The sequence below is a fragment of the Acanthaster planci genome, linkage group LG06, assembly GCF_054643075.1.
Source record: "Acanthaster planci isolate LZ-2023a linkage group LG06, COTS_SCS, whole genome shotgun sequence".
NCBI classification, from domain to species: domain Eukaryota; kingdom Metazoa; phylum Echinodermata; class Asteroidea; order Valvatida; family Acanthasteridae; genus Acanthaster; species Acanthaster planci.
In genome coordinates, this window is record NC_141782.1 from 16,084,504 (window position 1) to 16,100,362 (window position 15,859).

At 45.1% G+C, this 15,859-nt stretch overlaps 2 protein-coding genes, 1 long non-coding RNA gene and 1 pseudogene across 3 annotated transcripts; 3 read left to right on the forward strand and 1 right to left on the reverse strand.

Moving 5' to 3' along the window:
• Positions 1 to 3,068: 3,068 nt before the first annotated feature.
• Positions 3,069 to 4,297, forward strand: LOC147798884 (uncharacterized). The gene is made up of 3 exons (XM_087138070.1): positions 3,069 to 3,441; positions 3,619 to 3,744; positions 4,128 to 4,297. Exons 1-3 carry the CDS (start codon positions 3,283 to 3,285, stop codon positions 4,284 to 4,286), a joined length of 444 nt encoding a protein of 147 aa, XP_086994196.1. The 5' UTR covers positions 3,069 to 3,282; the 3' UTR covers positions 4,287 to 4,297.
• LOC147798885 (uncharacterized) lies at positions 4,297 to 5,636 on the forward strand (annotated as a pseudogene).
• Positions 5,637 to 6,548: 912 nt separating this feature from the next.
• Positions 6,549 to 15,733, forward strand: LOC110982971 (monocarboxylate transporter 12-like). The gene is made up of 4 exons (XM_022241802.2): positions 6,549 to 6,783; positions 13,679 to 13,822; positions 14,583 to 15,407; positions 15,605 to 15,733. Exons 1-4 carry the CDS (start codon positions 6,561 to 6,563, stop codon positions 15,730 to 15,732), a joined length of 1,320 nt encoding a protein of 439 aa, XP_022097494.2. The 5' UTR covers positions 6,549 to 6,560; the 3' UTR covers position 15,733.
• On the reverse strand, positions 9,101 to 11,444 carry LOC147798886 (uncharacterized). Its single transcript, XR_015425648.1, has 2 exons — positions 11,200 to 11,444; positions 9,101 to 10,598 (listed from the first exon to the last, which is right to left on the reverse strand). It is a non-coding gene; the product is annotated as an uncharacterized LOC147798886 (long non-coding RNA).
• Positions 15,734 to 15,859: the final 126 nt, after the last annotated feature.

A 15,859-nucleotide genomic window follows, 5' to 3' on the forward strand; every position in this document is an offset into this window, starting at 1 on the left:
GGTTGTTGGTTGTTCTGAACACCTTGCAAGGGTGGATCTTAACGAAAAGTTTGGTTCAGCTTATTCTTTTTTGCTTAAAATCTAAATTTAGGAATGTGATATAACCTCTGTAGTCATTCTGAAGCATGGGAAAAATAGTGGGATCTTCGACACGATTTGGGGAGTATTAAGGAAAATGAAAGAGTCCCGAAATAACCCTCGCCTGATATTTTTTGCTTCTTTAGGGGTGGAGATGGGACTGGAGAGGGCATAGTCCTTGTCTGGATTCGCCACTGCACTGATGTAGTTCGTTAAGCCGTGAATCCCATTCAACAGGCTCACTGGAATAAGGCCCGTCTGTTTGTTGCTCGTGTGTTTGAAAAACTAGATATATAGAGTTGTGGCGAGTCACAATTTTTTTGACTCGAGTTGAGTTGACTCGGGCAAAAAAAACCGAAGTGTGATTGGCTTTCTGTTCTGACATAAACAGTATTTGAACGTAATGGAATATTATTACGTCTCCTGCACTTGGGGCTAGGTCACCTCCCACAGGGCCAGTGTGACTTCCACGCAGGCCGTGGGACCACAGACATGGTGTTGGCCGCCTGCCAACTCCAGGAGAAGAGCGTGGAGTAGCATCAAAACTTGTGTATCATCACCTTTATTGACCTGACGAAAGCCTCCGACATAGTCAGCAAAAGGGGCTCTGGAAAATCTTGGGAAAGTTCGGATGCCCTCGCAAGCTCATTGCGGTTGTCCTCCAATTCTCACGATGGCATGATGGCCCGTGTGCTGGACAACGGTGAAACATCCAATGCTTTGCCTGTGACAAACGGAGTCAAGAAGGGGCGTGTTCTTCCCCCTACACTGTTCAGCATGGTGTTCTCGGCAGTGCTGACGGACGCCTTCAAGGACAGCAACCCTTGTATCCACATCAAGTACAGGTTAGATGGCAAGATGTTCAACCTTATAAAAGCGCCTGCAGGCTGTCACGAAGGTAAAGGAGACTTGATTAGGGACCTCCTATAAATTTGTTGACAACTGCGCACGAAATGCAACTGAAGTTGGACAGCTTCTCATCTGTCTATGACAATGTTGGTCTTATAATTGACACAAAGAAGACAGAAGTGATGTTTCAGCCTGCTCCTAGCAAGCAGTACCATCACAGTGAAGGGTCAGAAACTCCAGGTTGCTGACAATTTCACCTACCTGAGAAGCATACTCTCTCGCTTCGCCAACGTCCATGGTGAGGGCAGTAACCGCATCTCCAAAGCAAGACGTGCCTTTGGGAGGCTCAGAAAGACAGTCTGGGAGAGGAGAGTAATCACGCCTGTCACAAAGATAAAAGTCTATCGTGAAGTTGTGCTCACCACCCTCCTTTACGTTTGCGAAACTTGGCCCCTCGACCGACGGCATGAATGACGGTTGCAGCACTTCTATCTTTGCTGCCTCCGCAACTCCTCCACATCCGCCGGCAGGACAAGATTCCCGACACAGATCCAAAGGTCTTAAAACAGGCATCACCTCAGTCACCATGAACGTTATTATCAAATATCGCATTTCTTCTTTTGATGAGGTTTATTTCAGTGCCTGTGTCTATTGTTGTATTTCTCTCTCCTAAGATTGTTTTTTGTAAAAGTTTACTCTCTTTAACAATATCATATTTACAATAAAATTTTACTTGACAATAAATTTAAACAAATATGAGTCTCATTTAATAGATGACGGATCAAACTTGAAAAGCCAAACTTCATAAGTTGTATTCAAACAACATTCTTTTTTGGCTGTCAGTTCTTAACTCATTGCTGAAGCTACGTGATGCATATCCACGTAGGCCTACCTAAGGCACGGGATTTAGTATGTGCATGCCTCCAGAACAGCTCTCAGAACAAACACGAATATTTGTGACCCATCATCCCCAAACCAGGCTAAAGTAGGCAGCTGTATGGTTGATAATTCCTCTCTTTCAGCCTTTTCCCACACTTCAAAGTGGTCCATGTCAAGTGAAAATTTTGTATGCAATAAGGTTTAAACGGATAGCTATAGCTGTGAAACTTCCATGAAAACACGAACAGGGAAATGAAGTTACCTACTTCAGCCTGGTTTGGGGATGGTGGGTAACATAAAGAAAACGGTCACGGTTGGGTGATGAAGTCTATCGTGTACAATTTCTCACTGGGCAATAGACTCGAAATCAATTCGTTAGTCGGTCGTGTTGTACATACGCTGCGTCATTTTACAATTAGTTAAGCATGCCAGTAGTTAAAGTGGAGCTGTGCGACCCCCATCTGAGGCGGTTTTAGGCGGGAGGCAGTGAGGCCTCGGGGTGAGGCGGATGCGGGTAGGTCGCGGCGAGAGGCGGGTGGTCAGGTGGGAGGCGGTTGCGGGTAGGGTGTGACGAGAGGCGGGTGGAAGGGTCGAAACGCATGGTGCGAGTACAAGTAGGGGAAAGGATGAACCGACACGAGGTGCCTAAAACCAACCGGAACTCGACTGAATTCCTCGAGTGATCAACGGGCGGTTCAGCGTTTGATATAGTAGTTTATTGTTACAGCAAATCTCAGAAACCTCCTCTATAGTTTAGTTAATCAGTCAATTGGCTCAGCGTCTACATTATCATTAAGCAAAACTGTCCCTTCACCCTAAATCTCGTACCTTAATAACGTAGTACATGATACGCTCTCGTTAATAAACTCTAGCTCGAACATCTAAACGTCTCCATCTTCCACTAAAGACCTAGCCAGCTGCCTGATAAGAAATTGATCATCGTGTACAAAGAAATGGCCTGTTTACGTCTTCCGGAAACCTTTCATCGAGCCGGGTGATCCAGCCTTGACAATGCCTCCGGATAAAACCCATAAAACGGTAGCCGCACCGACCCGCATATTGTACACGCGTGTATGGTCCGAACGATGAGAACCATTAAGCATACGCGCATCCGTCTAACGTCCGCCTGGACGATAGAACCTCATTAATGCTACCAGGACGTGTCCAAGCCCGCCCGGACAATGGGACTTCATTAATGCTGCCAGCGCGCTCCCCCGTCCGCCCGGACGATAGAAGTTCATTAATGCTACCCATACCCTTCATCGTGGACTCCAAATACCCGCAATTTTAATTTACACTATCCAATACATAATCACATACATGTACGTGTGCAGCGTGCCGCGCTCACTCCTATATAAGCACGTGCGATCGCGCAAAGGGAACATCATACTCGTTTTACACGCCAACCCCGTGTCTGAAAAATAAATACATAAATAAATAATCAAACGTAACCCTAACTCAAACGTAAGCTCGAAAATGTCGCAGCCCTGGGAGAGTCCCAACTACACCGACAGCGAGATGGAACAGATCATGAGAATGACAGACGCGCCGGCTCAACCATGGGAGAGTCCCAACTACACTAGTAACAGCGAATTGGAGGAGATTCAGAAAATCGCGGACGAGATTCTTAATACAGTGAGTACCAAGTGGGTGTCATAGCTAACTTTTGCGCTTGTGTTTTTGTTTGTTTGTTTGGTTTTGTTTGTTCGTTTTTGTTGTTTTTTATTTGTTTCCCCCCCCCTGTTTCCCTATGGCGTGTCTAAGGTTCGTGACGCGATGACTTAATCCGCCGTACCATTTTTGTATCTACAGGATCAGCGCAGTAGCGGGTCTGACGCCGTCCTTCCCTTAAACTCCAAGGGGGGAAGAATCAAGAAATTGGGTACCGACGGCGAATGGGAGGAGAGTCAGAGAAGCGAGGACGAGATTTTTGAAACTGTAAGTACATATTTCCGTGTTCCAGCTTGGTAACTGTGCGCCCGTGAGAAAAGTTATCGCCCGTCTTGCGCGATCGAGCCGCCTTCATGCGCGCAATTTTTTATTAATTGTTATTATTGCTATTAATGATGGAGTGCTTTTTGGCCTTTTTTCTCTCATATTTTCCTGCCACTTGTTTTACTCGACGCGTGAGTTTGCTCTGTGTTTATTTTGTGCTGAATTAAGTTATTTATTTAGTATTTATATATTTATTTTCAATATAGATATATTTGTATTTATTTTATTCAGTCTTCCCCGGTTGGTAATTTCCCCTCTCCTGTATATAGTGGCTGAGAGTTTGACGCCGTGACTCTTGCTCCAATTTTTATTTTCTGTAAGTACAGAACCTAAGACGTTTCAGGAAAACGGCAGTTCCTTCCAACGCCTCCAAGGGAAAAAATACCAAGAAACCGGGCAGTGTTAACCAGTGTCCGGAGTGCGACGAAAAGTTTACCCGACGAGATTCTATGAGGCGTGACGCCAACCTGCACGACGCTACATAGGGATTTTCCTGTCACGAGCGCGACGCAACGTTCAAGAGACGGGATAACATGCGGCGCCATCTGCGTCAGCGTCACCACGGAACGGGGGACAACGAAGACCCTGCGATTGACTTGGTGTACAGACGGAACTGGCCCGCAATCAGAACACATCATCTTGTCGACCGGGCGGTGCAGGATATTTATAACGTGCGAATGAATAGGCCAGAGACATCCTAACGCCGTATCGTGCGCAGTATTCTACATAGACTGACATGTCGGGTTAAAGTGAACATTTCTTTCGGGTTCATCTTGCGCCACGTGGAAACGGAAGATTTGCGGTATTTTCATCCATCCCACAATAACGCGACCCTCTTTCCCGCCGCAGTCACCGTCGCCAACCGAGACGATGCCGACGGATTGGTGAGCCGTCTGGAAGACACGGACGTTTTGGAGTACCTGCAGCAGCAGAGACCAGATACCAAATGGACCGTGGTAACGCTGACTAATGCGGCCATTTACGTAAACAAAAGGCCGCAATTTTACATCGGGGCCCCGACCCCCCTACCTCATTACGTTCGTAACAACCCCGGCCTCAACAGTCTCACCCACAACGCCCATCGCGGGGGGAGGTACACGGACAACTTGTGTTTCTTCCGATGTCTCGCTCGCCACCGCGGAGCGCCTCTGGATGCGCTAGAAACACCGACGAAACGGTTGGTGGAACGTTTCGAGGGGGAGACGCAACGACGAATCACCGAGGGCGTGACGTTGGACGATCTGGCCACGGCGGAAGACCTGTTCGAGGTAAACATCCAGGTGTACAGCCTCTCGCCGCCGACCACGGAGCCACCCGCGAACCAAGGTCCAAAGGTGAAGTTAGTGCGCCGTTCATTTCAGAGGTACCCGACCATACTACGCGTAAACCTGTACTTTAACCACTTCTCGTACATCGCCGATATGAACGCGTATAGCCGGTTGTTCGAGTGTCAGAAATGTAGGATGGTGTTTACCAAGTCATTTAACCTCCAACGCCACGAGCCCACGTGCGACGCCAATGTCAGGCACAAGTTTCCGGGTGGTGTTTACGCCCTACGCGAGTCGGTCTTTGACAAACTGGCAGAAGTGGGTATTGACATCGAGGACGATCTGCTCAGCGTTAGTGTGGCCAGTAACGTTCCCGGTTTCGAGGACACGAAATGCTTCGTGACGGATGGCGACCCGGCCGAACTCGTAAAGAACATGCTGGACTACTTGTACCAGATAGGTGACTTAGCCAATCAGAGTGCTTCGAATGTGAAACACATAAATATGAAGCTGGCGTTAAACTCAAAGGCCACCCTGATGGTCATTATAGCTTGCAAAAGTTTTTAAAGCCAGATTCACCAACTTAAAAATCTGGTTGATTTTCTTCTGTCATAGCAATTTATTGCATAATCGAAAGTGAGGTTCATATTCGAATAGTGTAGAATTTAGTAAGGTTTAATGATCGATAAAATGGTCGATAAAAATCACTTTATATGTCAAGGATCGATACTCGCTTCTAATGACGATGTTACAAACGTCCATTTCAAATATGTATTTGGGGTAAATCTTTTGGGAATCCCTAAAACAAATATTTTCAACAGTTTATGTTGCACTCAGTGTTGGCAACACGTGGTGCGGTGTGTCCATGTAATACTACGGGATGCACGAGTATCGAACACTGGCTACGGCTCTTCACCGTTGCCTAGCTCTTTTGATCAAAATTCGAAGCGGTCGCTGGAGACAGGATCAGATTACGGCTACCCCTGTCATGTGCAGCCCCATACTATCCCTTGTATCAACTAACTTGTTACGCCGGCAGGGCTGGGTGAACATACGCTAACACTATTGGGACCAGGCTCAGAGAAACTCGTTCAATGTGAGAGGACTAGTGCCGTGGTGTTATTACATAATGGGTATGGACCGATGACTAACACCGAACGAAACTCTATATTTTCCATCCATGGAAGCTTTGAAACACATTTGCACATGAACTTCTACCTTTTATTTCAGCTGGGTTACCTCTGTCCATTGCTTGACAACAAGAATGCCTCCCTACCATAGGAAAGCGCGCATAGGAACTAAGTGTGACGTCATTATGTGCTGGGTCGGTTCTCTGGTACAATGTGCGCAGACAACTGTGCGACGAATAATGTAACTGGGGAGTATCACACTGTACATGTACAGACTGGTTGAATTGTGTTCATATCGGCAGTGTACCACACCAGCTCTGCAGATTTGATGATTTGAGTAGTCAACTTTGATGACTACTGCATGATGGCGGAGGCGACAGATGTCACCGGCCAATCCTCGGTGCCAGATGGAGGCTATCAGGGATGGATGGCCGTCGGTACCCTGTTCATGAGAAACGTCATATGGGTCGTGGTCTGTAAAGGTTTAGGAGTTATGTTGCCGATACTTCATGACCAGTTGGCGTCAGAAACGTGGATCCTCGGGTGGATCACGGCAATGGTTATAGCGATGAGCGGAGTGATAGGTACAGTGAAGTCTGTTTGCATTTACGGGTGTGGGTAGGTCTCTCTCGGATTAAGGGGACAATTTCTTTGGCTAGGAAATTCGGGATCGAATTGTGGGGGCAAAAGTGCGTTCCATAGTGTCTCCCAACAAAACAAGTAACAAGCGAAGTGTTTGTCCCCACAACTACGGTGCAAGTGGGTGTGCTGTTGTGTGGCATATCGGCCCTTCGCATCAATGGGTGACATTGTCGCACACGTACACACAGTGTTTACCCCGCTCTGCGAATAAAAGCTTCAGAGGCATGCGGGGTTCAGTGTTTTCGGTGGAAAAATTAAGGGGAATAGTCCAGGTCACCGTCAATGAAAAATCTAGCTCGAAGGAGGTATCCTGGTGGGAGATAAAGGAGTATTTTGCCTGAGTATTCTTCACCGCAGGAGAACAAAGTAATGTCAAGTTATGTGTTGTGATCAGTTAACACTAGTTCCATGAAAATAAGAGTTTACCGTTGTTACAAAATGCCCATTTTTCCGAGGCAGGCCAGCCAGAACTGTCCCATTGAAGTGTGCTCAGTGATCCCAGGCCGACACGAGTGATAAGGAGGGATTTGTACTGGTATTCGTTTTACCGTTTTCATTTCCACACAGGCAACAACGGTAAACAATCGATCGACCGTTTTACCCTTTTACTTTTTTTTTACAACGGTCAAATGGTATTGGGATAGATACAGTTTTACCATTTTCTTGTTTTAATAAAATTAAGTACAGTATAACTATCAATGACTGTGCCCTACAATTTTACATAAACAACTTAGCAAAACAGAAAAACAGTCAGTCTTGAGAATGATTTTCGATTTCGGTGTCGGTTTAACGGTCAGCGTGTGGTGCATTTGTCGCGGTTTCACTGTACCTGCAAATCGTGGCACGTCCGCGTGTACGACGAAGTCAATATACCATTATACCAAACGTTGTACCAAACATCCCCCTTGGCTCCCGCAGTTTCAATGCACTTTTACCGAACATTACAAATTTGTTTTAGAGAATAGAAACATATTTAGAACTGATGGTAAATAATTCAAAGTTGCGCGATCTCTATCAATGAACGTCGTATATCCAGTATTTGTGCACGCCTTGCAGTACTTTATGGCGAGTCTGGTGCGGAAAATATTGTCTGATAAATGCTACAAAGCTGGCAGATTTGAGCTTTAAATGTCACCGAAACAGGAATTAAATGTGCAAACACTAGCATTTGTAACTTGACTCAAAGAAATCTTCGATAAGTATCTAGCGGATTTTGTTTTTGAAAATGCTTGCCTGACATTTCGTTGCCGACTTCAGACATGTACATTACAGCGCATCCATTGCTTCTATATTTTGACTGCTTCCCGGTGCAGCCTGTCGTTAAAGTGCAGTTTTACCATTAGGAACCAGTGTAATTGTACAAGCAAGTCGAATGCAATTTTTCAGTGATGACTCAAGGAAAACTTGATTTCATTTCGCAATTTTACTGCAAGTGAGGACTACATGTACCCCATGGGGAAACAAGAAAGGATATTAACATAATAAAAAATGCAGGAATTTTCTTTTCTTTTCTTACCTTGTGGCTCAAAACGGTCATACCCAAAAGTTTTGTGGGGCAGCCGGCACACGTTTGAAAAGGCTGAGCCTATACATATCCATGTACATGCAAGGGCCGGTGTTCGGAAAGTGCGTGTGTCCGTGACCGTGAAAATCGTTGTACCGAACGAACCCGTCGTGTTCGTATATAGCTACGTTCCACAGCGGGACAACGGGCCCCATGAGACTTACTCAGAAAATCACCCTGAATGCAAAAGGTTATGCCCACGATGCCTGCCAACTTCATGCTGGTGATATTTTTCCACTCGCATTGTTCAGTCACGGTGTTCAAAAACCTTGCATCCGCCAATTAGGAACCCCCAAAACGATTGCGACACGTCACAATAAGCACATCCTCCCCCAGTTCCCCCAAGGATCCCCCGGTCAGTGTCAATCGTCTCTAGCTGGCGTATATACCGTGCACGCAATGATAAACATGAGAGGGGACCCAGCGAGATTTGGCCGGGATTGTAGCAGTGAAAAGTACTTATACTTCGTACAGAGCAATCAGCGGTTCCATTGGCGATATAAAAAATGTATCAATTGGGAGGGTGTCACGTGATTCCTCATTTCGGTAACAGTTCGGCAGAATCCCAGTCAAACATCATTTCACTCGTTTAATTGGAAGATACTACCTCGCAGTTACCTCCATTCAGATCACGTGAGATTTCAAAGCTAGCCAGTGTAATGTGAAGGATACCTATACCGGAAACACATCAAGGATGGACACTTGAACAAAACTTTAATGAGAGTGGTATCAAATTAAAAAAGGCTAAGTCTGAATAACTTGGATCAATTCACAATCACTCTCAATAAGCATAGCTAGCGGGTTCCTTTGCATTAAGTAACATCAGCCATCCGACTCTGTGCCGCTAACGTTTCACACTGAAACAAATACATTTCAAAATTAAAATTAATACCCAGAAGGGGAAATTAAATCCATACTGGCTCTATATGGCGTAGTGAAGTTTGGGCCCATAGCGAAAACCGAATCTACAGAACAACTATAATTAAATAGAAGTTGACTGTCACAACAACAAAAATGGTCTGGTTCAGTTCCATGGACCGCTACAAGGAGTATAACCGCCATAAATAAGTAAATCTCAGCCAAGCACTGCCTTGGCAAAATCTACTTCTGGTTCACTGTTCATGGCAACACTGGCTCTGTTATAAAACCGGGCAAAGGTTTTTGCCGACGTCCATCCTGCTGTTTGTAAAATGAAATCTATGGGAACACCTTTATGAGCGGCTGCTGATGTCGATTTTATGTGTATTTTCAATCATCGGCCAATGGTTGCAGAACTTTAATACTGCCTTATGAGGTGGCACGAAGCTTACGAAAAGCTTAGAACTCCTACGAATAGGGTTGGTCCGTTTCAAATATTCCAATAACGTCCAGACTACGCAAACCTTACTGCCCTGTGGATATGACGACAGAATCAAAACTAGTTGCGGCTTACCAGGTTTTGAGGTCTTAATTAATGCGGTGATCTTAACTTTAACCTGTTTATTTGAAAGCATCATGTTGGATACATCACATAATGACAAAGTTTGTGTCCTCTGACCTGTAGTCAATGCTAACAAACAAACCAGTTTAAAGGTCAACTGCTTCAGGCTTAGTGAATCTATAGGTTCTAACTCAATGACATAATTAAGCAAATGACTAACATCCCATATGTCAGAATATCTAGGTAATTGTGGTCTCAGATTAAAGACCCCTCGCATAAACCGTGTGACGAGGGCGAACCCCAAATTTGACACAAGAATTTGATGAAGACCATAACAACGACGACAGCGCACTCCTGGCTACATTGGTCGTGCTGTATTCTGCGTCATCATCAACCATTGATGCCAGAAAATCTAATGCAGAATTTAAAGAGGCGTGAATTGGATGAAGCGCCCGTTGAGCACAGAAGTGAAGCCATTTGGATATGGCCGAGTTATATTGTTTCTGCGTGCTTGGTTTCCAGGCTTGGAGGATGATACTAACGGTCCTATCTGAAAGTCCACTTGCTTGGAGTGATCGCCTGATAAAACTGCTGCCGTCAAGACCAGTTGATTCTCCAATGGATTTTGGCGTTTGGGTGAGGTGGAGTAGACCTGGCACTCTTGGGACGGTGTTACCAGTAGATGTAGGAGTCTCGGGAACCAATGTTGTGTCTGCCAAAGTGGAAAAATCAAAACTCTAGTGGATTTGTCCTCCTCTATCTTCCAAATGATTCTGTCAATGAGTGAAAACGGAGGGAAGGGGAAGTTCAAAACTTTCGTAAATATACGTAGTGCACTGGACAACCCAAAACACAAACAGGTAAACTGCCACAATTTATCTCGCCACTGAAATCTCAGAGATTGTTGATGTTCTTGGGCTATGGGAATAGCAAAATAAGCATCTTTGAGGTCTACCGATGCAAGATAGCACTTTGGTCGGACAAGCGCCAGCGCAAACTCCAAAGTTTCCATCTTAAAATGATGGGACCTAACAAACTTGTTCAAGTGCTTCAAGTTAATTGTGGGCCTTATCGAGCCATCCTTCTTAGGTGTCAGAAAAATATTGGAAACAAACTGGCCATGGCAAGGTTCTACTTGCATGATTGCACCCTTCGTGCACAACGAATTTATTTCTTTGTATATTAGCGTTGCTTCAGAATCTGAAAACTAGATCTGGGTCGGGATAACATGCTGAATCGGTACTCTATCGAATTCAATGTGACAATGTGCAACCGTGTCCAAAACCCATTTATCAGAGGTAATTTTAGACCAGGCTGAGATAAAATGTCTCAATCTTCCTGCTATGGGGATATCAACTTGAGGTATGCACTAACGAAGTGAGTTGCTTCCGTTCTGTCTAGTCATGCCGTCGATAGCTTCAGAGACGACCCACGACTGTCTTCAACGTTGTCGGCTTTGCTTGAACCGGTTGAGTACGGAGCTGTGCGATATGGTCGAGACCACCGATCTCCGTGTTGATATTGTGCCTTCATTCAGCTGCTATTGTATCCTCTGCCCACCGAGGGTCTGTGGCCCCAATCTACCGACGATGGGCGCGTCCATGTGGAAGAATAGCTCATTCTGCGTTTGGATGAGTTGTCCGCTCGCATTTGTACTTTGGATCCGATTCTATTCGAATCCTGAATAGTTTTGCATGCCTTAGCAAGACCATCCCCAAATAAAAGGCTTGTGCAAGGAACTTGTGAGGAGCACAGTGTAGAGTAATTTTGGCTCAAACCAGGTCGAATTGCGTCCCACCGACGCAAATTCAACAGTGAATTACCATGGCCAAGAATAGCTACGGCATCGATAAGATTGCGAACTAATTTCGCTGCATCAAGGCTACTTTCAGCCTTATTATAAGTACGTGCTCTGAGGAGCTCATCGGCTGGGTTCAGCGGTAGGCGCGACATTCTTACGCTTAGAAGTGCGCTTTTTAGCTGTCGTAGCAGCAAGAGCACTTGCTGCATTTTGAGCTCCCACTATTTCCTTCTATAGACGCGTAAGAGCGACTCGTCCTCCGAGGGATTAACGTGAATAATGGCCTCATCGGCCATAATGGCTACGGTGAAAACACAAATGACGCGCACCGGGAACGAAGCGTAACAAACGTGGTATGCACCAGAAATACACCGAGGAGATGTTGTTGTTGTTTTGTTTTTAATAGCGCTTTCAGCAACTCGGGCTATTTGCGCCAATAATTGCACGTTTTTTCATACACTTTATTAATCAGCATCACATTTCAGAGTTTGGAAGAAGGTCCAGTTTTAGAGGCAGGAGGAAACCGGAATACCCGTGGAAAACCTGCGAGAGCGAGTATGGACTGGAAACCAAATGCACTTAAAGCCTTGGCCAAGCCGGGACTCGAACCCAGGCCTTATTGGTACAAAGCGAGGAAAGAACCGCTCCGCTAACCCCCCCCCCCGGAGATGTTGTTGTTGTTGTGAGATTAATGGCACCTTTGGCACTATTGTGCCCTTTGTGCCAACTTCAAATACAGTAGCTGAGTCACGAAGAAATCTTCCTCACAATGAAGACATCAGGCTTGAACTTTGAGAACAATGACGGATAAGAAGAAAAGAAAGGACAAGTCTGAAAACCCAAGAACTGAGAAATGACTCTGTAAAAGGAGGCATGTACTGTAGGATATGTAGTAGGAAACCAAATAAAAAAGAGATAACTCTACATGCAAAAGAAATTGGACAAGGCTTAGATGAGAAGGGCTACATATGAAATGTGGAAAACATGTACATGTGTAAGGCAATCAGTATGTGAAGGATGTTATGGGGTTGATATGACATCAACGATCCTCCAGACATGGAGATGCTACAGTGTCCTGCAAGCCAGCCGTCTCCCTTACAACCCCCGGAGATGGCGTGGGGAGGGCTCTTATATAGAGGGAGTCGTAATCACTTCCTTTGTTATACTTTGAATGCGTGGTATGTTTCCTTCACCAGACAATACAATCTCACGTGATCCGAATGGAGGTAACTGCGAGGTAGAATGTCACTTGCGCATTGGCCAGCGTGAAAGTTGAGCCTGATGGCGCGCTTTCGGGACCCTGGGATATTGAGGAAAAAAATAATGTGCAAAGATTATAGAATTTGTAATATTTTTTTACGTTCAGTTACTTCTTTAAAACCAACGCGGAAAAAGAGCTTTTGAAAATATTTGTTAGTACATCAATTTATAGAAACTGGAATATCACCTGACCTAAAAGAGAAATATCTTGCCAAAAACTGGCCAACCACTTCCGAAAATCTAAGATACATGAAGAACAGTCCAATGCGGCGGTCTCGTATGCAGATAAACATTTACGGTTTAAAATTTTATGGTAGTCTGTCGGTAAAAGCTGAAAATAAAAAACAGATCAAAATATTTTGTGAACTTTTTTTAATTTATAAGGTATCAAAGTTAACAAAAAATATCTACTTTTACGAAGTATTCTAATATTTTATCTATTTGTTGACAACAACTGCGTGTGTCAACTCAACGGAATCTGGAACCCATCGACAGCAGGTACGTAACCGCCTTGGACGAGGCTAGTGATTGGACGGCTCAATGTAAAATCCCCATAGGCGAACAGCACAAGGGTTCCGAAAGATCCCTTCGTGACCTTTTTACTTTTCGTCATCCATGGTCATCACAAATCGGCGAAGGCCTTCAAGTCCGAAGGAGCTCTTATTATCGAGGTTCGACTGTAAAATGTTCTAAATGTTTGAAAGTCAAAAGAGACGGAATTTAGTTGAATCTTCTAAACAATGTCCATTATGGTTCATTCACTCTTTGCATTTTGCTTTACCCTGTTGGCAGCTCCCTTTTCAGGAATAGTGAACCGAGGACTCGGCGTTGGTAATTCCATAATGGTGTGCGGTGCAATGATCGGTGTGGCCTATATTGGTGGGTCCTTTGCTAATACGGACGTTCAGCTAGCATGGCTGTTTGTGCTGTTCGCAGGTACATGTATGAGCGAAATGTTTTGTGATATTTTACCATAATGAACATTACAAGTATTATGTAGCGCACAAAAAAGGAAGGAAAGGGGCAGGGTCAAATTCGCCCCATGCAGGTTAGGAAATATTGTTTAATAAGAAATCAGTACTTGAGAAATGTCGATATACATCATTTATACTAACCCCCACGCGGAATAATGCGATGCTTGGACACCTCTGTAAAGTCTTCCCTCTAGTGGTTGGGAAACGATAGTCATAGTGAACGATAATGTGTTCGGTGTGCATTTGGCTTGATTATTGAAGTACCAAACATGCACTTTTAAAACTCCTTATAATAGGCACATTGCATGTCACTGGATATACCAAGTTATCAGATATGAAGAGTTGGTGGGAAAGCTAGAGAGGCCGCGAGGACAAGGGCTATTCTAGGATTACATAAAGCCATAAACGACATTTGTTTCATGATTCGTATTCTAATAGTTTTAGGTTCACCCGAATGATCGAAGGTATTATATATTATACTCTGATTAAAAGCCTGAAAGTTTGATCGCAAGCAATGCCAAATAAGTTACCAAACATTCACGACAGTGGCTAGGAGACTCCTTCCACACCTTCCTCAACGCTTGAATTTTGAACTAATTTCCCTTTGTAATTGAATGAATGTAGGGCCTACGTGTTACCCTGGTAAATAGCTAGCTAGCTTATTTTAACAATCACAAGATGTCATGCGACACTGGCGTAGATTTAATCATGGTTTTCGTTAGGTGTTGGTTTGGGAGTATCGAACGTCCTCGCCAAGGAGGCTGTCGGTAGACGTTTTACCAAAAACTACGCAACTGCCAGTGGTATTGCTCGGACTGGATACGCCGTTGGACTGCTCGTATTTGCACCGCTGATCCAGCTGTTCCTCAATACGTACGGGTGGCGAGGGACCATGATGCTCATGGGCGGTGTCAGCCTGCACCTTGTCGTGTGCGGCGCTGTCCTCACCACTTCTGGTAAGGTCACACCCCAGCAGACAATGTATCATCAAGTCTCGGATCAGGAAAATTCCACTTCTACTGTGTCCCAAAACACTCTCGCACATCGGTGCAGTGGAGTACGGGAAAACCTTTGCAAGAACTTGGATATGAGGCTGCTCGGTATCGGACACTTCTGGGCCCTAGCTGTCATGATGTGCTGCACCATATTCGCCGACGACATGTGGATCATCTACTTCGTGTCCCAGGCTCAATCCAACGGATTCACCGCTGAGCAGGCGGGATCGTTTGTGTCAATCGCAAGCGTCGGGGGTGTGATAGGCAAAGTAGTCCAGGGACTTCTCACTGACTGCGGAGTGATATCTTCCTGGAGTTTAACGGCTATGTCCATCATCCTGAGCTCTGCGGGGTACTGCTCAACTCCCTTGCTGACGTCGTACTGGGCAAGCGCAGCAACGGCATTCTTAATTTTGTGTAGTAGTGGCGTTCTTGCGTGCCAGGTTGATGTTCTCATCAAACAGGTGATGGGTGTGGAGCTGCTGGCTGGTGCCTTCGCATGGGTGGGGCTTCTCACTGCTGGCATGTCATTCTTCGCGGGTTTTCTTCCAGGTCGGTTGCCACTTGTATGTTTTTGAAGTTATCCTTCAACATGATGATTATTTTCATTGCCAAACTTTGAAGAAACAATACTAATATGCCCTTTATTACTTTACAAATTCTAGATGGACACACCAGTGTTGCGTTTCAAAGACGTCACGGAAATCTTAATTTCTTTTACAATCTTGGACTTCTTGGTTTATTTTCAGGCTTGCTGTACGACCTCGCGGGGAGCTATACTGCTGCATTCCTCATTGTCGGTGTCGTGCAGGGTACACCTCTGATCCCACTTGCAATCCTGCGGTACTCTTACGGCCGCGTTGAGAGTGCCGAGTAGAAGGGTTATGACAGATTACCAGTAAAACGGCGTTGAATTCTCTTTCCCAGATGCAGAATAATTGAAAGTTAATATAACGTTTCGGATGAAATCAAAACCATGTTGCAACAATTTCTCAACGTTGACA

Bases quoted from the DNA above. Each gene is read 5' to 3' on its own strand.
- LOC110982971 (XM_022241802.2), top strand. From the start codon at position 6,561: ATGATGGCGGAGGCGACAGATGTCACCGGCCAATCCTCGGTGCCAGAT. The intron at 6,784-13,678 runs GTACAGTGAAGT...CCCTGTTGGCAG, and splicing joins AGCGATGAGCGGAGTGATAG to CTCCCTTTTCAGGAATAGTG. The intron at 13,823-14,582 runs GTACATGTATGA...GGTTTTCGTTAG, and splicing joins GCTGTTTGTGCTGTTCGCAG to GTGTTGGTTTGGGAGTATCG.
- LOC147798884 (XM_087138070.1), top strand. From the start codon at position 3,283: ATGTCGCAGCCCTGGGAGAGTCCCAACTACACCGACAGCGAGATGGAA. The intron at 3,442-3,618 runs GTGAGTACCAAG...TTGTATCTACAG, and splicing joins CGGACGAGATTCTTAATACA to GATCAGCGCAGTAGCGGGTC. The intron at 3,745-4,127 runs GTAAGTACATAT...CTGTAAGTACAG, and splicing joins AGGACGAGATTTTTGAAACT to AACCTAAGACGTTTCAGGAA.